At 37.8% G+C, this 26,193-nt stretch overlaps 1 protein-coding gene across 1 annotated transcript in view; it reads right to left on the bottom strand.

Moving 5' to 3' along the window:
• The window catches only part of GPC5 (glypican 5), a 406,783-nt gene that overhangs the window by 128,371 nt on the left and 252,219 nt on the right, over window positions 1-26,193 (bottom strand). The window contains exon 6 of the mRNA XM_042805836.1: window positions 25,674-25,794. Coding sequence (XP_042661770.1) covers window positions 25,674-25,794 — 121 coding nt within the window. The remainder of the gene's footprint in view (window positions 1-25,673; window positions 25,795-26,193) is intronic.

Raw genomic sequence — 26,193 nt, 5'->3', positions numbered from 1 at the left:
GAAGATACTATTACACTCATTTTTAAAGTAGTATTGATTTTTCTCTAAGTCCCAGCCATTATTATCTTCTTGGTTTCATGAAAAGCTCCTCAAAATAACCCAATCATCATTTCCTGAGTTTCAAAAAAGAAATTAACATGAATATTTTTTTTATTGTTAATACTGGAAAAGCAGATAAAAGATTTGTATTTCTTATTTTCAGGAAGTAGTCTATCATAATTAACTTTACAATAGAACAAAACAGTTTAATATTTGTATGTGGATTGAAAATAGTTAATTATTTAAGTGAAGCAGAAATAACAGAAAATATGTATTTGCACTACCTTCTCATCCTTGTAATAATATAAAATATTAAAATTAAACATAGAATCTGAAAAACAATTAAGAAATGTTGAAAGTATTTCTGTAGTGCAACTGGGTTCATAAAATAATCATTTAATATTTTTACCCAAAGTTTCACCAATCACACTGAAGTATACTATTATATTAATAATAATATTGTTCAAGCTTTTATAAAACAAGGTATAAAAATAAAAAGCTATAAGGAGTAGCATATATAATTTGCAGAGAAAATTTAGTAAATTTTATTTTTATATGGTTTGTAATTCTAAAAGAATATTTAAACTTGAAGTAGCTTTAAAAAAAAACAGTGAGGTCCCATCCTTTCCTGAATGCAAATGTCATCATATTTAAATATTATATAGAAAATAACTGCGAAGAAGATGAATGCATGAAGAATCTGCCCCTGGATCTACAGTTGTGCCAAAAATAATAAGCCTTCTATGAATCCAATTTACTGGAGAATGGAGGTGTCTCAAATTCATCTTTTGATTAGCTATCAGACCCAGGTCTTACTCTCCTCAGTTGCCTCCAGCTGATATGCATCAACCTCATAGAATTTATAAAATCTAAGACATTCCCTTATGCACAAGGTGTCATTTTACATTTTTATATTTCATCTTATTTCTGTTATTGCAGCCCTGAATTTTTTCTATATGATCTGACTTTTTCTTCTGATTTCAAATCATGTAATTTTTAAATTTGTAAAACACCACTTTTTTAAGACAAGATCATTTAATATTGGCTGCAGTGCCAACCTCTGAGGAACTTGCCTAGTGATCTTCCTCCAGCCTAATAACTGCTCTTTAAACACAGATGACAGACTTCTTTTTTCCTTTTTTTTTTTTTTTTTTTTTTTTAATTTAATTTCTTAAGTGCAAACTCTATAATCCTTATCTTTCCAATTAGGCCAAACTTAATTCATATAACATTTTAGTGACCTTCTTACTGACACGCAGAAATTATTCTGTGTTACTCCTTCAAGCAAAGATTCTACAACATGTTGTTTGCATGGAATATTGACAAGATGCTATATTGCCCTGTTATGATAGGCTCTCTGTAAACTCCTGTTGTCTCTTAACACGTTTTCTGTTGTCAGCCTTCCTCCCCATTTTTCCCTAAACTGATTCATGGTGGCATGGTCCAACTTACTCAGCATCACCTTTGTTAGTGGAAATGAGTGTACCGAAGCTCAGTTCTCTCAAACTGGCTTTTTACTAATCTTGATGAGGATTTTTGTTACTATTTCATTTACTATTCTCCACAAGTTTAAGACATCTTGAGTTTTGGAAATTCTGTGTAAGCCCTGCACTTTCTAACAACAGTCTTGCATCATGTCCCTTATTTCTAGGCTTTTGCATTTTCATTTATCCACTTTTATTTAGATCACCAACTTTTTATTTTATTTTTTCCTCTTGTTTCTTGACATTTAAATAAGTTTCTATAATTCAGATACATTTTGTATTCAAAATCATTAACTTCTCAGCAGAGTTATTTACATATCACCAATTTTTTCAGTTTGCCCTTTGAAAAAGAAAATGTTAGCTACAGAGCTTTTGTGTATGAATTGTTTCTATCTCTTTCAGCAGTATGTTAATATAAAATGTCAAAAATTTTTCTAAGGTGACTAAAGCAGTTCAGCAACGTGGGAAATGATCACCTGATGTCACTGCCAGCAAAGCACGCAGGACTACATTTAGATGCCTTCTAATAAAGAAGAGTCCATTTGTATGCCATCTTTCTAGGTAAGCAGTGTTTAGACTGTAAAAAAACCAAAAACCTTAGTAGAGTGATACACTATTTTCGATTTACTTTCTCTTTGTCCCAAATTAAAGTATTCTTTCTTGAAAAGCAGGTGACACATCCCACTCTAAATAAATAAATACATTGCTGGATTACTATTGTAAACATTTGTTGTTATTTTTTTTTTTTTTTTTAATAACTCAGTCTTTCCATCAATTCCACTTTGGAATATAGACTGGTATTTCTTCTAAGGCTTTGTGCCATCAAAATATATCCTGAGTTAACTAAGTACACTCAAATCACTCCCAAGAAATAAGCTTGTTGGGGGTTTTTAATGAAGTTTACATATTTCGGGAGCTTAATATAAATTTTAAGAATCCACAGGATTTTTGTGGTGCTGAAAAGTGGTCAATCTTGTTTTGAAAGATAGCTAACTAAGGTCCATATGAACAGATGCAAACAGAATTTGCTGCTGCCCACAATCAATGAGATTCTGTGTCTTTGGCCAAATATATCTAAGATATCTCAGTTTGCACTGTGGTCATTCTAGAATGCCGAAATAGAAAAATGAGACATTTTAGAGGATGTTTCAGACCATCTCAAGTCTGAATTGCCTCTAGAGTTGCCTTTTTCCCATTGTTACAGAGTAAGCCTCAGCAATTGATTTAAATGACATAGGATGGTTTGAGCCCAGGCTACAACTTTGCTTTCAATATCGAAGTAATGATAGCTATTCATGTATATTTTTTTTTCTTCTAGAAATACATACATAACCAATATACTATTTTCCTATCCTGAAGGAACTTACATATTTCACAGCCTGAATAATGGAACTGTCATACAAGTTAGAAAGCAATAAAGGTAAGGCTCAAAAATAATTATTCCACTGCTCAAAACTTCTTATTATTTTAAAAGCATTGGCAAAAAAAAAAAGGAGAGGACAAGGAAGGGGAAATGAGGAAGAAGTTGAGCAGCATTAAAGAGAATTTTATGAAATAAAGCCTTTCACCTGAGCCACCCATTTCTGTACAGTATAAAAGTAGAGGTAAATAACACAACCTTGAGGTCTACAGATGACATTTCGTGTTGATCTACAATAGCAGAATGTCTTATGGACAATATTCTTGAATGTAGTCAAATAAGTTTTTAGTTATAAATTCTAGAAATAATATATAGTAATTAATTTCCTGTAATTTGTAGTGCTGGTCCCTGTAAACAGATTAATTTTTTTAATATCAGAAAAATTGTCTAAAAAAATTATTTTTTTTTAATTTTTAAAATTTTAAATTTTTTTAAAAGTATTACAAGACATATCCTCTAAATTTCACTACTGCAATCAGAATCCACAAAATATACACACTCTTATGAATTCTTCTCCTAACACAGGCCTCTTCCATTTTATCAGAATATTTTCAGGCTTATTTAGACAAAGGACAGAAAAATTAACTTATTTAGTAGTAATGACAGCAACAAAACTGAAGAAGACTTCTTTTTGTATGATGTGAATCATCAGCAGTTAAAAATGCTAAAACATTTTCTCAAAATTGTTTGAGGGTTTTTGTTACAAATAACCACTAAGACCACTAAAGATGAAAAAGAATATAGTTCACTTGCTCCATTATTTATTTATTTATTTAACAGACCTTTGTGCCCAGATACATTTCCTCTAGGTTATTAAGAAACTCTTCTTTCCCCTTATTTCTCCACTGCCCACAATTTCAAAGTTACATGATGCAGAAAGGGCACTCTGTAGCAGTTGCCCACTGGTGCCATGGGGAAAGCTGCATTTCATCCCACTGATAATACTCTTCCAACAAAAGCCTGTTTGTAGCAGGAGGGAAAAAAGAGTAATGGGATTTATTGAAGATGAGAACCTGGTGGTGACTGGAGTGCAGGGGAGGGGGGATGATTCTGAATAGCATTTCTAGGAGACAGTGAAGAAATTCCACTGGTGGTAATACTGTTAGTTCTCATATTATGCTTAGGTAAAGTTTAAGGTGAAAAATTTTATACCTAGGGCATAAGGAAATGGCTAAACACAGATTGTTAGATTCAATGGACCTAGAGTGTATGGTTAAGGGCCTGACATGCAGACTGGACAGTTCAGAAAAATTTGAATATAAATTGAGTACACAGACAAATTGGCAGAACACAAAGGACAGACCATCAAGCCATGAACAAACTGAAAAGATTAATAATTCACAGCACATGAAAGAAAATTAGAACTAAGAATTTAAAAAGTACTATAAGATATCCTGACAGCACATTCTGTGAACTTCATACACAACACTAATGAAGACTCAGCATCAAATAAAATATCCTAATGGGGAGCAATAATATCTTTCTCATGAATATTAGTTAAAAAAAAAAAAAAGAATACTTGAAATACTTGAAAAAAAATAATATAAAAGAATATTTGAAATCTTTGACAGAAAAGTCACATAAACTTTTTTTTTTTCTTTTTCCAGATGGCCTTCAACTGGAAATTCTGGAATGTTCAAGAAAATGCAGGCTACTGCTATTTTCAAAATAATAACCAAAGCACACACACAAAAAGTAATTAAACTGACATGCAATTCATTATAAAATGGGCTTAAGTTGTGCAAATTTGTCAACATTAAAAACCTTCAGTTATAAAAAGTTTTTAAGAGAATCTATTATACAAACATCAAACAAATATAAAATGGAATTTAAATAGTCACAGTTTCTTATTTGTTCACATTTTTCAATTATCAATATTTTCACTATTTTTCAAGAAAAATATTAAGTAGATTTTTGTTTCTGTTCAATCATTTATTTCTAGGTTTTTTCTTTTTTTGTCCTCATGTTGAAAAACAGTATTAGGAAAAATTAGAAATTGAATTAAATAGAAAACAGAAGGCATCAGTGGAAAGTAGATGAAGTTAAAACAATCTTTTAAATTAAAAGTGTCATTTAAACACAATACTTTTTGTCTTTTTAAATCTTACAAATAAAATCTTCCTCACAATTCCTCCAAACTAGGTTTTCATACACCATCATTTCTTGATAAAACTTCTTTCTGCTAAATTCATCTAAGTGAAGAGATGATCTCCTATATAGGAATATACAAATCTTCTTACTGATTTGTATAAAAATATTTTTCTTACAACTGCATTTTTTTGAGGTGACCTCTTCACATATATGCCTTCAAGTTATATCAAACTGACTCTCATATTAGGTTTAATTTTACTTAATTCTAGACACCAAAAATACAAATGTCTGTCTGCAACATCTGCAGAGTTTTACAATCATCCAAGAGAAAAAGACACTTCAATCTGACCAACCCATTGCCCTGAAACTGCCAAAGGAGGCAATCCTGTACCTTGATTATTATAGTATGTTCTGGAAACTATCTAAATGGAGATATCTGCACTTAACCAGCTAAATCCTAACTTTGAACTCTGATCTTAGCATTTTTCTCAAACTAGACTTCCTTAAAAGGGATGAAAGAAATCCAAACACACATAATCAACAGTTTACTGAAGAACCTGCACAGAATGCCAGTATAAACAATATAAGCAATAACAAATGCAATCTTAATATTATTAGTAACTAATAGATCCTTGGCAATCAAGACTTTCACCAGTTCTTTTTTTTTTTTTTTTTTTCCTAGTATTCCAATGATATCTAGATAAACAATGCTATTTTTTTGCATTGTGATACTGAAATTAGAATATCATGCCTGGACATTCCTAGCATTTTCCAGCTATAGCCTGTAGTTACTGAACTTCTGATAGAAATAGCTTAATAGATTTGAATACCCTAAGTTCTTTCTGATCTTAGCCCTTTTGACTAAATACATAGAATTCTGTAAACAAAAATGTGAACTGTCTCCAAAAGGATCTTAAGTATTTTGTGCTTCATATTCTAGCTTATCTGGTAGACTTCTTACAAGGTTCAGGAAATGAATAATCGTCACTGCAAATATATCAAGGATTCCAGGAGAGGTTGACTGCTCATTTGACTCTTAGCCATAGTGGCCAATTTCTTAAGAGCAATAGTTGAGAAAATAAGAAACATTCCTGAAATTCCCCGGTGACTCTGCCCTTCACCGGTTTTGCAGAGTATGAGCCATATGCCTTCCTGATCACAGGCCTTATGTCTCCTTGACCATAACAGAGTTAAACAAGAATAAAAGGAATTTTAAGGAAAGAAGAACATTTTAAATAAAAAGGATACACAGGAGCAGGCTGTTCAGACTGATCCTCCTCTGATAAAATGCCAGAAATGTAAAGGCAGTAAAAGAATCTACCTTCTTACTTCCTTGAGTAAGAAGTGCTCGAGCACTTCCAGAGCCTGGGAACTGGAAAAACAGATTTCAACAAAAACATTCTCTCTCTTTAAACTCAAAGGCTAGACACATAAAGAGAAGTCAATTGAATCAATCAGGCACAGAAGTACATTAAGCCATTCATGCCCTCAGGCAGACTCCCAGCAGGATGAAGTAGAGTTTCCAATGAACTTCATTTACTATCCATCATACGTCTATGCGACTACCTGCTTTGAGGCAGGCACCGGATGGGTACGCAGTGCATAAGAAGCCCATAGCCCTAAGAGACACAGTCTTGACTCTTGAGACCAAGCTGTCAAACTGAAGAATTTCAGGGAGACAGAGAGGTTTACCAACAGTACTCTTGGAACATTCATCTCCTGGTTTGCTGAGGAGCACGTTCTCATAGGAAGACCATAGCAAACACCTGGACACAGCAATCTCACCTCTGAGCTAGCAACACCAAAAATAAACCAGAACAGCAGTGAGCTACTGAGGGGAAAAGGAATCCTTATGATAAATCCTCTTCATCCTCTTGCAGTCATCCTCTCCCTGGAAGAAGGGATCCCTACAGGGACTAGAGGTAGGCTGACATGATGGGCAAGTAGTTCAGTGTGTGATGCCACTGAAGAAATCACACTGGATTACTTGGCTGTGGTGAACCCTGTGAGCTGTCTAGATAAGATATCTAAGAATTGCTGGAGAGGAATGACTATTCAGGGTACATGTAGATTTAATAAAAAAAAAAAAAAAAAAAAAAAAAAAAGGCACTGGAGACAACATTTAAGCTGTTAGGAAAAAACTGAAGTAGCATTTAAAGACATGCTTTCAGTAGCACATATGGGGCCAAAAATAGTACAGAAGCAAATCTTTAGTCTACAATTGAATAAAGAGTGCAAGTCAAAAACATTCAGATTAATCAAGAACAGGAGACACTTCAGAAATTAAGGGAGCTGTTATAGGAGGGACTAACTGCAGCTGAACTGTAAGGGAACCAGATGGCTGGCACTTCAAACAAGACTTCAAAAAGGTTGTAAAGGAAGAATGGGAAAAAGCTGACAGCTACGATAAAGTATGTACTAGATACAAAGTGTTGAACTGTGGCACAGGGGTGCAGAGGTTTAGAGAAGGACCTCAGTGAAGGTTAAGATAAAGGATAACGACAGTCAAATGGAAAGTCAAAAAGAACAGATGGAATGGATCAAATTATTATAATAAATAAAAGCACTTCCTAAAGTGCTTCCATGACAGTACTGAATGTCATGCTCCAGGGCTATAATGATATTTAACTGTTCAAAATCAGTATGAGACTTAGTTGGAAAGCAGATTGTTACATCTCTTGCATATTACAAGAGTGTTAAATCGGGGGATGAAGAAATAAAGAAAGTAATGGTGTCTAGTGTTATAGAGGCCTTGCTGCGATACAGGTCTGACATAGAAGTTTGCATATTCTCACTAAAAAGTAACGTATTTACTGACATACTGTGCTGAATTTTTCTGTTTGCACAGATTTGTGTGCTTTGACATTAAGGCTCAAACAAAACAAATTTAGCATAGACCTGAGTAAATAGTTCTGTTGCAAGGCAGAGTCATGGCAATGCAGCTAATAAGGAAATTACAGTTTAAGGTAACAGAATTTGAACTGTGTAACCTCTTTCAACCTTATCACTGTGGTTTTATCATAGCCATTCATTACTTACACTTTAAAATGCCTATCTGTCTTTCACCACAGTCAAGGCAAAAGTTTTCATGGAAGCTATAATAGATTTTCTCTGCTACTTTCCCATATGAATAGTTACTAGCTAACAGTAATACCTTAATTCAGATATTTAAAATTAGTTCTTTCTGTTATAGTCAGGACTGATTGAGAAGCAACATTTCTGTGTTCGGGCTGGGCTGTTACTGTCCCGGACCTGCATACCAATGGGAAACACAGAAGGGCAGAAATCCATTAAAAGAAATGCTGAGTATGACAGTGAAACATTTTAAAGAATGAGGTGAAAACTATGGGATACATTAAGAACACGGGAAGAGGAACTGAAGAGGGTCAGTAAACAAAAACAAAAAGCTGATAAGGGGACACTGGACCTGGGAAAATAGTACTTTAAGGAATATGGAAGAAGGGTAGGACACTTCTCTCGTCACTGCAAATAGACATCCTATCAACAGGCAGAAAAGAAAGGAAAGAAAGACTTTTATTTAAAAATAACTTACAGCATTTCTATCAGTAAAAGCCTTTAGACCCCACAAAGTTTCTTTTGTGATTTGCAGAGCCTGGATTATGAGCCAGAGTACCTATGAGCAGATTTATACAGTAATCGGATATCATGTAACACTAGATATGGACAGCCATTACTTTTAATTATTTTGCTCAATCAAAGTGACAAGCAGGTTACAAGAAGAGATGCTTCTAATCAAAACATTCTCATACATGAAAAACTGGTGTTTGTGTTTAAAAAATTATAGATAACAGGATTGGTTTAGGGCTCTCTGTACAGATCCAGTTCATTGTCTGTTGTTTGTTTTGGTTTTTGTTTTTTTTTTTTTCTCCTAGAGCTGTTTATGCCAGTGTATTGAGGCAGTCTATAGATCAACTGAACTAGTCCCCGAGACAAAAAAAGCCCAGGGAAAAGAGGACGCAGAGGTGCCTCATCAATGTCCCACTACCAGAACAGTACTTCCTACAATTATCACCAGCTCCAGGGTAGAAAAGAGAAAGAGGTATCTCCATTTTCTCTACAAAGTATGACCTATAGGGATGGAGATAATGAACTTTGCAACAGCTTTGAGTGGGTCCTTGGCAGCAGAATATTCCCCAAAACTTTAATCTGTCTGCTTTTAAACATAAAGCCCATCAGAAACAGACAAGGGCTAAGAATGGTGAAAGACAGGAAAATTTATGAGCATTAAAGAACTGGCAAGTATGCTGGGTTTAAGCCAACAAATAAGATGATACTACTTTTAGTATGTAAGGTCTTGGAAATTAATTTAAAGAAATTAATGCATTAAAGTAAATTTAATTGAGACTGCACCATCTGTTTAATAAAGTATATAAAGACTGGCTTTGTTTTACATTTTAAAGACAAAATTTGAAAAAGATTTTTCAAAAGTAGTAACTAGCCTACCTTGTAAAGAGATATATAAATGTCTGTTCAATCATATTATTATCAAAATTATGATTGGTTATATATGTAATGATTCTTGGCAATTTTTCTTTCTCTAATGCATTTTTTTTTATTATGTGTTTATTTTAGAAGGAATTTAGAATCAGCCTAATTATCAGGCTTTTTTGGTTTTTTTGTTTGGGTTTTTTTTAAATGTATCAGTCAAATACAGAGCAGCGTAGTATTTCTCTTTCTGGAGAGAACCTAACAAACCTAACCACAAACCTAACAAACAACCATACTCTGCCAAGACATATTTATATTTGCTTCTATTATCTCTTGAGACAAAAGCTAAATTAAAAATTGCATGGCACACCTTGTTCCTGACAGTTCTGTTTAATCTATAGCGCTGAACAGTAAAGCTGAGGCTTCATGCAAATTATATACTTCTCCTTTGGTTCTCCTCCTCACAAGTCCTACTGCCCGTCACCAAGTCCCTTCTTAAATACATTATCACAGAGGTGCAGTTGATTGGCTCAGTTTTCTTGCAGAGGTGGAGCTGGGGGAGCTTCGAGAAGCTTCTCACAGGGGGCCGCCCCGATAGCCCCCTCCCCTGCCACCAAAAAACCCCACCATTCACTCAACCCAGGACAGATTCTTTAACCACTTGCTGGCTGACTCCCTCAAGACAACACCAGGATTTTGCTGAGCAAAATTTGTGCCCTTAAAATATATGGTACAGTTGCAAATATGGTTTGTGTTATCCACACAGATCTCACTTGCACACTACAGGAATGAAAGGCAGTTTAATGAGCCATATTTTGCTGCTGTTTTCTACAATTTCCTAGACTTACAGAGAGCAAAAGACTAGGCAGGTGAGTTCTTTAGGCAACAAATCATCCTCATAGATAACATGGGATTCCTGTTTATAAGATTTCCGAGCAACAGATTGTTTTCCAGACTGATATTTCTTGTGCCTGCAGAATGCATTGCTTATTGTACAGAGTGACAAGGAGAACAAATTATGATGCCTGCAGCAAATGACTTGCTCTGTATTGCTGTCCACAGGCCAGTGGCTCAGAGGATTTCCCAAGACTGAGACTAAAAGGAAATAGCCTGTCTCAAATAGGAAACATTCAATATGCTCTAAAAGGATGTATCACTTTTCAGTCCAGAAAGTCTGTGGTCATAAACTTTTTTTCCCAGTAGTTCTCTGCATATCACTGAAATACTGGTGCATTTCTTTTTTTGCAGTGTTTTGTGCAACTGTAGAACCTGTTTTGCTTTAGACGTCATACTTTTACACAGTGAGTGTTGAACGAATTCTAAGAAAGTCTTACAATCACTGACAATAAAGTCTGTTTCCTAATATTTTTTGTTTTGTAGTTGATGACAACCTGTTTTAATGGCCATAGGATTTATGACAGCTGTTCCATATGTATTACGTGGTGTTAATAAAATATGAGTCCACACAGTAGTGTTCTCCTCAACTGTGACACTTGGACTGACAAGGGGTAATGCATTTCCACTTTATCAACACCTACAGAAGCATAATTATCTTTGAACTGATCTCTGCTGTTGCACAGAATCCACACCCAGTAAACTAACATGGAGAATGCACAAATCAGCTGGCACTAACATAAAAATGTATGCATGGTACAGTGTTCTTGATTATTCCCTCAATATATCAGCTTAGAGGAACTGCTCACTCAGTAATTTCCACAGAAATAGTAGTGAGACCACTACTATGAGATCATCCACGTGCCACTTAGATCTTAATGGTACCTACTGTAATTCCAGTTACTGCTCCACTCCTTTTTTTCCTTTTTAATGAGTTTGCTTGCATACAAAGTATTTTGTTAATGTTTTTATGATATTGACAGACTATAGCCATCATTAATAAGTACTAATAGGAACAGTAAGCTGATTCTCAAATTTTTGGTGATATCTTCCATCCTGATGTGATATTTAATTGCTGAGCCTCTACTCAAAGTGGCTGTCAATGAAGCTAACTATGGGATGGTTTTGTGACGTATATTAGATTTCATAAATCAGAACCACTAATTTGATTTTTACTTCTGACTACGGAATTGATTTTGCTGCTTTAATTAAGTCTTTTAGAGTTTCATTTGGTATCAAAGTCTACATTTCTCTTCCCTTCTTACCAAATATGTTGTTCAAAGTGTATCAGTTTGGGAATATTCCTCTATCTTTTATGAATGTAACAGAATCATAGAATATCTCGAGTTGGAAGGGACCCATAAGGATCACTGAGTCCAACTCCCTGCTTCTTGCAGGACTACATAAAACTAAACCATATGACTAAAAGCATTGTCCAGACGCTCCTTGAACACTGTAAGGCTTGATGCTGTGACCACTTCCCTGGGGAGTCTGTTCCAGGGACTAACCACCCCCTCAGTGAAGAACCTTTTCCTAACAAGCATGTTGATTTCAGAAGTAGGTACTATACTGCTGTACTGGGTGCAGGTGCCCAGGTGCTGGCTGTGAGGGGCGGCAGGGGCCTCTGAGGAGAGGCCGGGGATGCCCTCTGCCAGACACAGCCAGTTCCAGACAGTTCCAAGCAATCCACCATAGGGCACTGCTGAGTCCCTCAGCCAAGATGGTGGCAGCCCAGGGAAAATTTATATGAAAAAACTAGAAAACACTAGGCAGTAATTGTGAGAGACAGCAGGGAGAACAACACAAGAGAAACATCCCCACAGACACCAGGGCAAGAGAAGAAGGAGGAGAAGGGGCTCAGGAGAGGACAGGGGAAAAGGAGCAGAGATTTCCCTGCAGCCCGTGGTGAAGACCATGGTGAGGCAGGCTGTGCCCCTGCAGCCCATGGAGGACCACAGTGGAGTAGATATCCACACTACAGCCCACAGAGGACCCCATGCTGCAGCAGGTGGGTTTACCCTGAAGGAAGCTGCAGCCCATGGAAAGCCCATGCCAGAGCAGGCTCCTGGAAGGGACTGCAGATGGTGGAGAGAAGCCTGCACAGAAGCAGTCTGTTTCTGAAAGATTGGAGCCCATGGGAAGGACCCATGCTGAAGCAGGGGGAAAGAGTGAGTAGGACGGAGTGGCAGAGATGAAGTGTTATGGACTGACCACAACCTCCATTCCCCATCCCCCTGCACCGCTCAGGGTGAGAAGGTAGAAGAGTTGGGAATGAAGGAGTGAAGTTGATTCTGGAAAAAAGGGTAGGGACCTGAAGGGAAGGTTTTTCTAGTTTTGTTTCTCACCATCCTACTCTACCTTTAATTGCCAAGAAATTAAATTAGTTTTCCCCAGTTTGAGTCATTTTTTCCCATGACAGTAATTGGTAAGTGATCTCCCTGTCTTTACCTCGGTGAGCTTTTTCACCTTATTTTCTTCCCCTGTCCTGTTGAGGAGGAGGAGTGAGAGCAGCTTGGTGGGCACCTGGCAGCCAATCAAGGTCAACCCACCACAAATGGTATTTGCTTAGATGCAAATACCAGCTTCAATTAACACAGTTTCCTCCAGAATCACTTATGTTAAAGAAATCTACAGTGCAAACCTGGAAAAACAGTTAAAATGTAAAGGTTGATTTAATTATTATACTTAAACTCTTTTCATATGATTAAGCCAACCTTTTTAATAGTAATCAAGCTTATTGAAAACTGCACATAAAATATTTGCAAAACAAACTATTTTAATATTTCAGAAGACATTTAGGATAAAAATATTTTATGGAAAACTACAACCCACTGCAAAATACATTTTGTAAAGAAACTAACTAGATAGTAGTCCTACTGCTGTACAAGAACAGCACAAGCCAGTATGACTACAATTTGATCCTCAAACAGTGTCATAGTTTGAACCCAGAGGGCAACCGAGGACCACAATGCCTTTCACTCAATCCTTCTCCCTCAGGAATGGAAAGGAGAAAATATAGTAAAAGGCTGGGGAATTGAGGTAAGGACAGGGAGGTGTGATGCACCCATTATGGTTACAGGCAAAAGACAAACTCCTTAGGAGAAGAAAAAGAACATCACTTTAATTCAAACACTAACAACAACAACACTTAACATGCAAGTGAGACAGTGACAAGAGTTACCATATCTTAAAAACACCTTCTCCCCACCCTTCCCCTTTTCCCTGGGCTCAGTTTTGCTCCCAGTCTCTCTACCTTCTCCCCCCCAGCGGTGCAGGGGAAAGGGAACGGGGGGTTACAGTCAGTCCGCTGGTTCTTCCTCTTTGAGATGGGGGACACCCTTCACATTCTTTCCTCTGTTCCATGTGGTTACCCTCCCATGGGAGACAGTCCTCCGTGAGCTTGCTCCAGCATGGGTCACCTCCACGTGTTGCAGCACTCCCAGCACCAAACTACAACAGTGCAGGTTTCTTCTCCCCTCAGAGTTCTGGCCTCCTTTAAGCCCAGACACCTGCTTTTGTGTGGGCTCCTTCACAGGCTGCAGGTCAGCCTCTGATCCACTGTAGACCTCCATGGGTGGCAGGCGGGGCAGCCCTGCCGTCTCACCACAGGCTGCTGGGAGCTCTCTGCTCTGACTCACCTCCCTTCCTTCCTCCCCCTTTCTTCCACTCACCTTGGTGTCCTACTCACAAGTCCCAACACCCTCTCAGGTTCCCCTTCTTAAATACATTATCACAGAGCTGCTGCCACCATAGCTAACTGGTTCAACCCTGGCCAGAGGTGGGTCCGACTTGGAGACTGGGGAGCTCTGAGAAGCTTCTCACAGGAGCCACCACTGCAGCCCCCTCCCCTGCTACCAAAAACCCTGCCATAGAAACCCAGCACAGATATTCAGATTTCACAATACCAGACATGTATGTATTCCCGTGTAGTTAGCAGATTGTAGCTAAATGATCTAGGGGAGTCCCAAAACTTACTACTTTAGGTAAGATTCACTCTACTGTAGTAAAGTCTAATCAGATTAGTGATAATTTTATTATACCTAATGTGATAAATACCAGTGAATGCTAATGTCATTTAAAAAAATCTATTAGTAGGATATGTCCTTCCTGGTTTATTGTCTATTATAGACATATCACTTGCATTTTGGTTCACTGTCAACCTGACCTGTGAATGTAAAAAACAGAATGAATAATGTTTTTTAAACTGCAAGTAGCTGAGGCTTGTATGCATCTCTACAAAGTCCAATTATTGTTCCACGTGAGCAAAGAAGGATGTGGTTCTTCAGACATAAGAAAGACTCTTTACACAAATCTAGATCCCATTAGTCAGGGCACTTGCAAGCTGAATTCCTAAACTCCTTTCTAGTTGATTATATGCTAAGTGGCATGGTTGCCATTGCACAACAATTGATTCTCTAAATGGGAAGGCCAACAGCAAAAGTAATCCACAATAGCTCTCACTAAAACAACTGTCTACCAAAAGTATTCAGAGACAAGTCAGTTGTTAAACTGGCACTCACACAAAATTAAGTGCATTTCCTATACTGCTTTTCTTCTCCCTCCTCACATGACATCACAGTGGTTAAATAAGCTATGCAAATAAAATATGAAATTAGACACTGTCAGCTTCCTCTCCCTTTAATACAACTGACATAGAAAATAAATTTTAGGAAGCTTATCCCTTATTTATAACAACAAAAAAGCACATATGTCCCCAAAAGATCCCAAGCCATTTCAGATGAGAGATTCTCCCAAACTGGCTAGCTAGTTGTGTTAGATTTGTATATGGCATGATAGGGGCTACAGCAGTGGCCACCTGTGAGAAGCTTCTAGAAGCTCCCACGGCTACAAGTTGTACCCACCTCCGGCCAAAGCCAAGCCAATTAGCAACGGTGGCTGCGTCTCTGCGAGAGTGTATTTAAGAAGGAGAACTTGAAAAGGAGGAGGGGGAGTTAGGGAAATACCTATGCAAACACTGAGTTCACTTGAAGAAAGGAGGAGGAGGAGGGGTGTAGGTATGCTAGACAAAGACTCCCCATCATCCTATGGTGAGAGGGCAGGGCCACCCCCCCTGCAGCCCATGGAGGTCTACAGTGGAGCAGATGCCCACCCACAGCCATGGAGGACACCATTCTGGAGCGGGAGGCTGCACCCAAAGAAGGCTGTGATTCTGAGGGAAGCCCATGCTGGAACAGTTTGTCACTGGAAGGACTACAGCCCATGGAAGGGACCCACGCTGGAGCAGTTTGTGAAGAGCTGCAGCCTGTGGGAAGGACTCACATCAGAGAAGTTCATGGCGGACTGTGTCCCATGAGAGGGACCCCACACTGGATCAGGGGAAGAGTTTGAGGAGTCTCCTCTGTAAGGAGGAAGGAGCAGCAGAAACAATGGGTGATGAACTGACTGTAACGCCATTCCTTGCCCCCCTGCACTGCTGGAGGGAAGGCGGCAGAGAAATTGTGAGCAAAACTTTTCCTGGAAAGGAGGGCTGTGGGGAAGGTGTTTTTAAGACGTTGTATTTCTCACTGTCCTACTCTGATTGGTAAATTAGTGGTGGTGGTGTTCAAATTAAATTGATGTTCTTTTTTTCGCAAATCGAGTCTGTCTTTTGCCAGTGACCATAATCATTGAGTCATCTCTCCCTGTCCTTGTCTCAGTCCCCAAGCCTTTTGTTGTATTTTCTCTTCCCCATCCCACCAGGTAGGAGGAGTGAGTGAGGAGATATGTGGTGCTCAGTTGCCTGCTGGGCTTAAACCACGATACTAGTTAAAAATCTGGCAATGTGTTGTGTTGAGTTTCTGTGGTGCAGGTTTTTTTTTGGGGGGTGGGGACCGGGCTACAGCAATGGCCCCTGTGAGAAGCTTCTCAAAACCTCCCCCAGCTCCAAGTCAGACCCGTCTCTGGCTGAGGCTGAGCCAATTAGCGACAGTGGCTGCAACTCTGTGATAACATATTTAAGAAGAGGAACTTGAGAAGGGGGTTGGGGGACTTGTGAGAAAGACAAACACCCAGGAAGGAAGGAAAGGAGGAAGAAAGGGAGGCAGGGAGGAGGAAGTGGAGGAGGTACACCGGAGCAAAGAGTCTTGTATCCCATGGTGAGACAGCAGGGCCACCCACCCTGCCATGGGGGGGCCACAGTAGAGTAGAGGTCAACCTGAAACCTGTGAAGAAGCCTGCTCCAGGACAGGCATCTGCACTTAAAGGAAGCTGGGACTCTGAGGGGAGAAGATGCCCTTGCTGTTTGAGTTCAGCGCTGGGAGGACTGCAACACATGGGGGTGACCCACGCTGGATAAGCATGGGAATGGCTGCATCCTGTGGGGAGGACTCACACCAGAGAAGGTTCATGGAGGACTGTCTCCAGTGAGAAGCGAGACACGTGGAGCAGGGGAGGAATGTGTGGCATTCACCCCACCTCCTGAGAAGGAAGGAGCAGCAAGCTGAGTGTAACTCCCATCTCCTGCTCCCTGCGCTGCTGGGGAAGGAGGTAGGGAGACTGGAGCAGAGCTGAGCCCAAGGAAGAAGGGAGGGGTGGGGGGAAGTGTTTTGGATGTGGTGGCACTACTTCTTACTGTCCCACCTTGTCTGTTAAGTGTTGTCGTTATTAACATCTGAATTAAAGTGATGTTTTCTTCACGTAATGAGTCTCTTTTAACCGTGACTGTTATGAGTGAGCTACTGCTCCCTGTCCTTAGATTGATTCTATGAGCCATTTTTCCTTCATTTTCTCCTTCTCATTCCTGATAGGGCAAAGGGGTGAGTGAAGGGCTGCATGGTGCTCAGTTGCCCTCTGGGATAAAACCGCAACATGTGTCCAATGACATACACTATGCAATTTGTCGAATACACCTATATAACTAATGGGATACTACATTACTGGAAAAAGAAAGGATTTTCTATTCTCTGATGAAGTTACAAAACAAAGCAAAAATGTCCAGCCTTCACAGACTGATCCCTATGCTTCTGTGGAGCCCAACAAAGTTAATGAGAGGTTGAGTGAATACCATTGTGACTAGTGCATCAGGGCCCTGAAGCCCCCTTGAAATCTCTAGTCTGTCCTATTATGTATCTATATATATATATATTTCTTTCCTTTTCTAAATTGAGATTGGGAATTAGGGGCATCAGAAGCTCCTTTTTGCTTTCAGAATTTTTACTACTTCCATGGTGTGAGGGGTCAAAACCGCCTGTTTTCATTGAGAACTATAGCCAAAGTTATGGGAAGTTTGAAAGAAAGTTTTAAAAAATAAAACATAAACTCTTTTTCAAGAGATTCAGTGAGAATAAATGATGAACAGGAAAAAATAATTTCCTTTGCACAGTTTTGTAAATATTAAAGTAGATCAGATTTTCTAAAGTAAACATAACAAAATTTGTGCCCTATATTTTACTGTTTGTTATAACTCTTCTAAAATCTCAAATCTCTTATTCACTTAATATTGTACTTCAAATGAGAAGATAGGACAATGTTCCTGTTTTGCTAAGAAACCTTAACACAAGCGGTTTTTACCAACTACAGCATCAAGCAATTTAGGTACAAAATAGGCTTTTGTAGAGACCATCTGCGCCATAACAAATACTTCGGTTAGTGTCACTATCCACCTACATAGATAGAAAAGGCTGTTTTGTTTTCTGTGTCACTGTTGTCTGCACTAAATGGATAAGAATTAATAGTGTATCTCTGTTGCATCAATGAGTACTTTCTCACTGTGTACTGTGCAGTGCTTTATAAGCAACAGAAGAATTAAAAATAGCAAAAATACAAATGTTAGGCATTTTAATTTTTTTTAATTAGCTCATGATTTAGAGTTTTACACAAATTTGAACCTTAAACTTAGTTCTAGAAATCTCTGTAAAATTACACTATTTCCCCTGTGTTATTCACAGTAAGAGAAATCAAAAGCTTTTAATTTAAGCAGAAATCTTATTTAAAAAGATACTACACAAATATGATGATCATTTGTGGTAAAAACATGGTACTCCAATTAGCCTTTAATAACTTTGGTAAGCTAATTAATGAAAAACAAAACAAACCAGGAAAAAGATTATTGGGTTTTTATTTAAATTACTGACAAAGGAGGACTATGTGGCTGGTGATCTGTTCTTCTCTATTTACCCCCTTGGCAACCCAGCACTAGGAGATGCACAGGCTCAACTTCATGCCCTCCTAATCATTTTATCCTTCTCTGCCTTCCACTTGTAAACCATATGTAGGTTTGGGTTTACACATAATTTTCCAGGACGTAGGGTCACCTCAGAATGTTCATATAACTTAGCATTTTGACTTACAAATCCAGAAAGACCACCTTTGCAAGCAACTAAAAGGGCATATACCTTTCATTATCATTACAGAACTGTGAAGAAAAACTTTTCACTCTCAAGAAACACAAAAGCTTCAGTGATCTTGTGCTCTAATGTGTATTTTTGAGGCTGGAAGTTGAAGTGTGTTTTAAAAGGAGAAAGGTGAAACTCAGAATATAATTTCCCATCTTATTACTAGCTGTTTAATATCTTTATAGAAAATACGCCAATATCTTACTTTCAATAGTAATACTCAAGTATTTAACATTTCTTTAGCACCAGCTAGCAGTCAGAGGGAGCTCAAGACAATATTGTGTGATGTCAGCTCTCCATACATGTGACAATAGACAGGAGCAGTTCACACAACAAATATGAAACAGCCTTCTGTCATGGTTTGAGCCTGGTCAGCAGCTAAACGCCACACAGTCTCTCACCCACCCTCCCCCCACTTGGGAATGGGGAGGGAATTGGAGGGGCAAAGGGAGACTCGCGGGTTGAGATAAAAACAGTTTAATAACAGTAACAGAACAACACACTGACAGCAGTATCAGCGGGTAATGTACAACACAGCTGCTTACCACCCACCCACCAACCAACCAACACCCGCCTGCTCCCAGCCAGCAATCCCCAACACAAAGGCACCACAGCCACACTCCCAGAAGTGAGAGCCCCTCCCAGCCCACTCCTGCCTTTATATAGTGAGCACAATGTCACATGACATGGGATATCGGCCAATCCGGGCCCAGCCCTCCAGCTGTGCTCCCCCCGCCCCCGCACACAGGTGAGGGCACTGGGACCTGGGGAGCCCCTGGGGTCTCAGGGGGCTGCAGCTCCTCCCGCTGCCAAAATGAACAGGAACTCTAGTCCAGCCCGAACCCTACTCCGTCAAGTAGGAGTACCCTAATATGACACATCACTCTAATACTCTTGCCAAACATAGAATTGGTCCAAGGGACTGATTTTAAAAAGACAGTAACATTGTGTTAATTCCAGAAGTAAAACAAAAGAAGGCGTCAACACATCAAATATGAAAGGGAGAGCCAACAAATCACCAGGGAAAAAATTAACATAATTAAGATTCTGAGCAGTTATGTAGCTGCAGGATTGTTCGAACTTTGGAAGAAACTAAAAAGTGAAAAAGGCAATAAAAATTAAATCCAAAGCAAAATTAACATTTAGATACACATTTGCAACGTGAGAAACAAAACAAAACTTGTGAGGCAGTTTTTCCTATTTCAACAAAAATAATAATAGGCAGTTTAGGAGCAAACACAGCTGAAAGCAATTCTAACACCAGCGAATGTTCAATGGCTGTTGCACAAAGTGTACTGAAATTTTGCTTCCCAATTACCTCTGTAGGGTACCTGTTATTGAACGGTGCAAAGATCAGGATACAACATACCAACAGAAAAACATTTAAGAAGAGAAAGGAAAAAAGCATTTTGAAAGTGAGTCTCCAAGAGCATGTTACTGAAGAATGTATCAAACTAAAGCCCTATGCATCTGAGACTGCTAAATGCTGTACTCTTGAGAATTCACTTATTCCATGAGAAAGAATTGCATTTCAGACATCAACAGAGTCATCAGAATGTATAATTTGTTAAATTTATACAGCAGTTTGAACTAATCTAAGAAGCATAGGGATTTTAACTATTAGATGATTAACATAACACTAAAGAAGGCACAAATTTGATATCAGTGATCAAAGGGAAGCACAACCGCAAGTGCCACATCTTGCACGTGAATAATTTAAAAACATGGTTCTTTGTATGTGCAGATGAGGACTCAGGTAATGTATTCTATCACAATTTTCAATATGTACTTGAATAGCTTTTGTGAATACACGTAAAAACATGGTTCTTTGTATGTGCAGATGAGGACTCAGGTAATGTATTCTATCACAATTTTCAATATGTACTTGAATAGCTTTTGTGAATACACGTATTATTTTTCCAGTGCTGTGGAACATTGATAAAAGCTTTAAAAATCACAGCTGGAAAGTTTAGTTGTTAGTATGACAAATCAGTGTCAAAACAAAATCTCACCCCACTAGTTTTGTAAACTTTTTGAGCAAGGTAAGTGGGTAAATGATGGTATAGCGAAACACAATGTTTACCATATCATAGTAATGACCAGTAGTAAAGTAAAAATTAGATTGTCACCTACATGAAATGTCTTGTGAAGTAGTAGTGGCCTCTATTAATTTAAAGGATGTAGGTGGCACCTCCATTAGTGACAGTTTTCCACCCTTTGTGGAGAAAATAAATATTATTTTATGTGTATCAGCTAGCAATCCAGTGGCATAGCAATATAAAATGGGATTCGTTCCAAATAAGTTTAGGCACATATTTTGCTGCGCCTAGAAATAGGAAATTATTTATCTTAATAGAAGCATTTAAATTTGCAGTAGTTCCAGAGTAGCAGGTGCCTCTAGAGATCTCCAGAAGGAGATTTGGTCTGCCTAATTTACATAGAGAAACAGACAGACATAGGGGTATTTTCTACTATGACAGGATTTCCTAAGATTAGAAAGTCTATTTCACCTGTAAATATGAGCTCCAAGTAACATCTATCATTTTCAAAAGCAGTATCTTTTTGAGATTGTCTTGTGAAAGAAGAAATACATTGAAATGACCAAGGTTGAATTGTCTGTAATCACAGCACCAAAATATCATACTTACTTCATAACCTCAGCATTTGCACTTGCAGAAAAGACAAATTAATCACGTTTTTAAATTATAGGGAAAGAAAGAAAAATAATTACCATTATTATTGCTTCCATGTGCAACTGACTTTGCTTATCATGATTGCCTATTAGAGTGATAGCTGCAGATTGCAATACATAAGAGACTATGCACTGAACCCATTATTTGCCTACCGTGAAGATAAATGAATGAAGAAGAGCCCATCATTTAAAACGCTCCAAAACACCAGTTTGTACAAGTAAGGATTTTTACAAAAGAAGGTGACTTTGTCAAGTCATTTTCAGCACTGACTGGTTCAGCAGAGTTCGTGTTAGTTCCTCTAATTGCACCTTGTTGCTGTGAATACAAACCCATGGAGTCCAGAGCACAGATTATAACAGTCAGGGTCCAATGGAATCAAAAAGTTCTATTGATTTCTGGTAAATCCACAATTTACAGGAAAAGAAGGAGGATTACTGTGAGCCTCTCACAAAGAAGTGCCCAGAAATTACAGCCTGCTGGGAAGAGATACTGTCATTTATGCAACAAGTTTGATGTCAGTGGTTTAAAGTTTTTAACTGAATGGAACCTGGAAAACAGTATTTTTAAGCATTGTATGTTTACGTATTTTAAAGCTGATTCTTTTCTTGGGATTTTTATGCACATGTATATCTACCTTGCAAGAAAAGAGGAGATACTAAGAAACACCTGTTCTTTTCTGCATGCAGGGCAGAATGGTCTTTTATCTGTTTTCTTATGTACACATTAAAGATGAGCAGGCAGGCATCTTTAAGATATCTGTTCTTCTTTTGCTATCTGATAATATTTAGTCATTTATACAATAAATATGTACAGTCCGATTTTCTGAGAGCTCACTGGACCCTCCCTCAAATGGTGTCTCCCTTTGCATCTCAGAATAGTCACGTTCTTGCCTTTATGCTGGGATTCTTGAAAGTAAGAAAGGAAATTTAGTGTAACTGGTGAGAAAAGAGGTCATCTGCTTTGATGACAAAGAGAAAAGAAGGTTTCAAAAAGCAATGAAGCCTTCTAACAGTTTTTCTACCCTGGATTTAATAGAGAGAGTTACTTTTTTTGATCTGGAAGGACAAAATGTAATCAGGATATATTCTTCAATCTGACTGAAATTATGTATTCTAAATGCAAAAGTGGTCATCCTCTTCAAATTAGTCCTTCTATTGTTTAATCATCTTTTTTTAACCATTAGAAAATAATATATAATCATAAAATCATATTTTTTTAAGATCTCCCCAAATGTGTATGTTTATGTATATATAAATGTTTGTATATGCTAAATATTTCTATTTAGAAAATTATACATTTCTAGTTTGTGTGTTCAAACTGACAACCTCTTGAAAAGGCTCAGAAAGATGACACAAGGGTGAAATGCTTCAGACCAGACACGAAACTGCAGGTGACTACAGTGCAGATGCCAACATGTGGGCAATGTACCCAAACTCCTTTCATAATGTGCAAGACTAAAGAACTACTGTTCTTATCAAGAAGCACACATTTACATATGTCCAAACGAACAGCTCTCTAAGGTCCAGGGGCTATATCTACGTATAAGGGAAGCTTAAACACCTAATGTGGGTGCCTGATGAAAGAACTGAATTCCACCCCTGACGCAAACAAATGTCACAGGTTATCACTGATTAAAATACATTTCAGTCTATTTCACCATTTTTGCTGCGGAAAGTACCAGAAGCAAAGCTTCTGATTCTTTGCCGCATATTGGTATTTAAAAAGTGGCAGACTGTTCAGTCCTGAATGCCTTGGTACCATGACAGCCTGTACAAGCAAAACAAAATTAGGCTATATTTACCACTGTTAAACAGAGCTCCAACTGTGGTACAGAAGGAAGGACCATATCCTATCATGACAACATGAGACAGAGAGAAATGCTACTTCGATATCCTGCATCTTGAGATGTTTAAAAGCTGATGAAGAGTCATATGAACCTGTATTACCCCTCATTTCCTTTCTCCTAATACAGAGACCAAATGGCTACATACAAAACACAATCAAATAACAAAAATGTACTTGTTTAGCAAGCAAGGTTACAGTAACATGGAATTTTTATGAAATATATATGGTTGCCTCCATGAATAGCAAGGTATATATCATCCTGCCAATCTGTGTCACCTTAAAGCTAAATTAAAATAAATAAACTTTTACAGATTTCAGGAATTAGTTCTGAAAAACAGGACAAGTATGATTTTTTTCTACTAAATCAGCTGTTTCAAATTTTTGAAGTGAAGTAATACCGCTTACAAAGAGTGCTAGACTTAAGTATGACTCCGTCAATCTCTGAGGCAACACCACAATTCATTAAGCTCCCCTTATTTAATCTGTCCATCATAAACTCAGTATGTGATTCATCCTTTTCATATCACAGAGGACAAAAAGGTGATCTTTTGTATGTGTATCTCTAATTTACGGTCCCCATCCTCCGTTCCCAAGCAGTAAATGTTACAGAAGAAAGCTTTTTCTGCAGTTTCTTCAGCCCTTTTATCTGAGGAAAAGCAGTTCTATGTTGGGTCTCTGAGGAATTTGATGCTCTCTTTATCCCCTGACCCTATTTCCATACTCAGATCTGCAAGAAAGGAAACTATCCCATAGAAAGATAACGTATTTGGAGATTAGTAATATTTGCAGTATGTAAATTGTATGTTCTTCTCCCCAAGACCCTCTCTAGCCTTTTGGAACACGGTCAAATAAGCTCTCAAAATGAAATACCTTATAACTGAGTTGTTCTATTTCACCCTTTGAGATCCTCACTTGAGGAGGAAACAACAAGACTCCTAGTCTCTAGAGGAAAACAACACAATGAACTGTACAGTGCAATTTTAATATCAAAGGAGGGCATTCCTGATAGATGAAAGACCTTGAGACTTATCCAGCAAGACTTGCAATGTTTTTCTTTGCACAGTAATTTGTAGTTCTTAATTAAGTCATAGCATCTCTTTGGAGGGAAAATTGTATTCATTTTCTCACCATTGTAGTCACCATTTTAATAAAGAGAGACAAAAGCATGCTGAAGCCAGAGGGCTACAGAAGATATTTCTTTTAAGTAGGAAGGAATAATGATTGCCTTTGAGCTTCAATCTGGATGCCACTTCTCCCAGAAAACAATCTTAATGATGGACAAGAAATTTTTCTGTTTTTTTCTTTTTTTTTTTTTTCTATTTCACCACTCTTTCCTTTGTTGTCAGAGAAGAGTTATTTTTCAGAAATAGAGAAATAAGAACTGAGAGAGTTTATCATTAAGCTATCAGTAATATTTCAACTCCAAAAACCATTTGGGAAACTGTATTTAAAAGCTGCCAAGAAAATGGAAAAACAAAATTAAAGCAAGTCCTTAGACGGAACTAAGTATACTAGGCAAGGAAGAACGAATATCTCTAATTCTCATGTTTGGGGAATGAGATAGAGAAGGGGAGTAGAGACCATAAAGATGCCAAGCTTGCATGTCCTCCCTAATTAGCCTCTCCTTTTCCCAGGGCAGATGAGAGGATACTGGGTTAGATGGGTCACTGACAAGAAATGTCACTAGAACTTTTCTTATCACTGTGTGTTCAGATTAGAGTGAAAACCTATGTTTTTAAATTGAAATACAGAGTTGTCAGCAAAATAACTGTTGGTTTCAGTAGAATCAGGTTTTTGTCCTGTAATTCTGGCTATCTGTGCATATAGCTACAGCATGTAACAAAAGATATTTATAATCCTTAAAAACGCATTACTATACTGTGATTGTGCAGAACCATACTGAAATTGACTGCCTTGTAAGCCTTAAATTTAGTAACTCACAGATATGTACATCAGGTAAGGATCACCATCTCCTTTCGCAAACATGATATTCTTGTTCAAACCTCCTAGATTTTCTATCTGGCATCTAAACAAAAAACCTCACAGCAAGACTAGATAAGAAAGAACCTAGATTTATGAAAGAGTGAAATGATGTTCTATCATTTTTTAAACATATGTTAATATCCCTAAATTATATTGTTTGTGCCTCTGTACACTCACTGCGATGCTGAGCTGTGGTGCTCACAGGTACAGATGGCCCAGATGCCAGAGTCTGAATTCCTACACTTATCTACCATATGCAAACTTTTTAACTAAATAATTTTAACAATTAAAGTGAGACAATGAGCAAACAGTATTTTGCTGCTGATGTGCACTGAGCAGTAACTTGAATTAATAATTAACCTTTAACGTACAGTAAATTAATATTTTCACTACTAGAGTGGTCTTTAGTACTATACTATATCTGTAGGTAAAAACAGCTTACCTGAATAATATGTTTCAGCTTGTCAATAATTTGACTTATTACAGGATCTGTTCCCTTCACTTTTACTTCTGGATTTGCAGACTGAGCTTTGATTCCACTGCCAACCACACGATGAGTATAGCTAGTTTAATACACAAACACACACACAAAGATGGTTTAGTAAGTTATTCTACTCTCAGAGACACATCTTCTAGTTTGTATTCATTCTCACCAACATTCCACTTTAATGAGATGCATTAATTTTGTGCACATATTTTTCACAGAAAAGAAATACAACATAGTATAATTACTACTTTACACAAAGTTGTATTATTTATTATAGCTTTAATTTTACTACAAACTTTAACAAGAAAAAAGTTATCTACATTTTGAAGCAACAAACATTCAGCCCTGTGCCTGGTTTCTTGTGTGTACAAAGACTGTCCTTCATTTTGGTTTTGCTAAACACAAACTACATGATGATTGCCTAAATGCCTGACATTTCAGGTTTTTATAACAAACTCAAGATTCTATACTGTAT

The sequence above is a fragment of the Tyto alba genome, unplaced genomic scaffold, assembly GCF_018691265.1.
Source record: "Tyto alba isolate M040663 unplaced genomic scaffold, T.alba_DEE_v4.0 Super-Scaffold_45, whole genome shotgun sequence".
Classification (NCBI taxonomy): Eukaryota; Metazoa; Chordata; class Aves; order Strigiformes; family Tytonidae; genus Tyto; species Tyto alba.
This window is presented reverse-complemented; position numbering and strand designations above follow the sequence as displayed.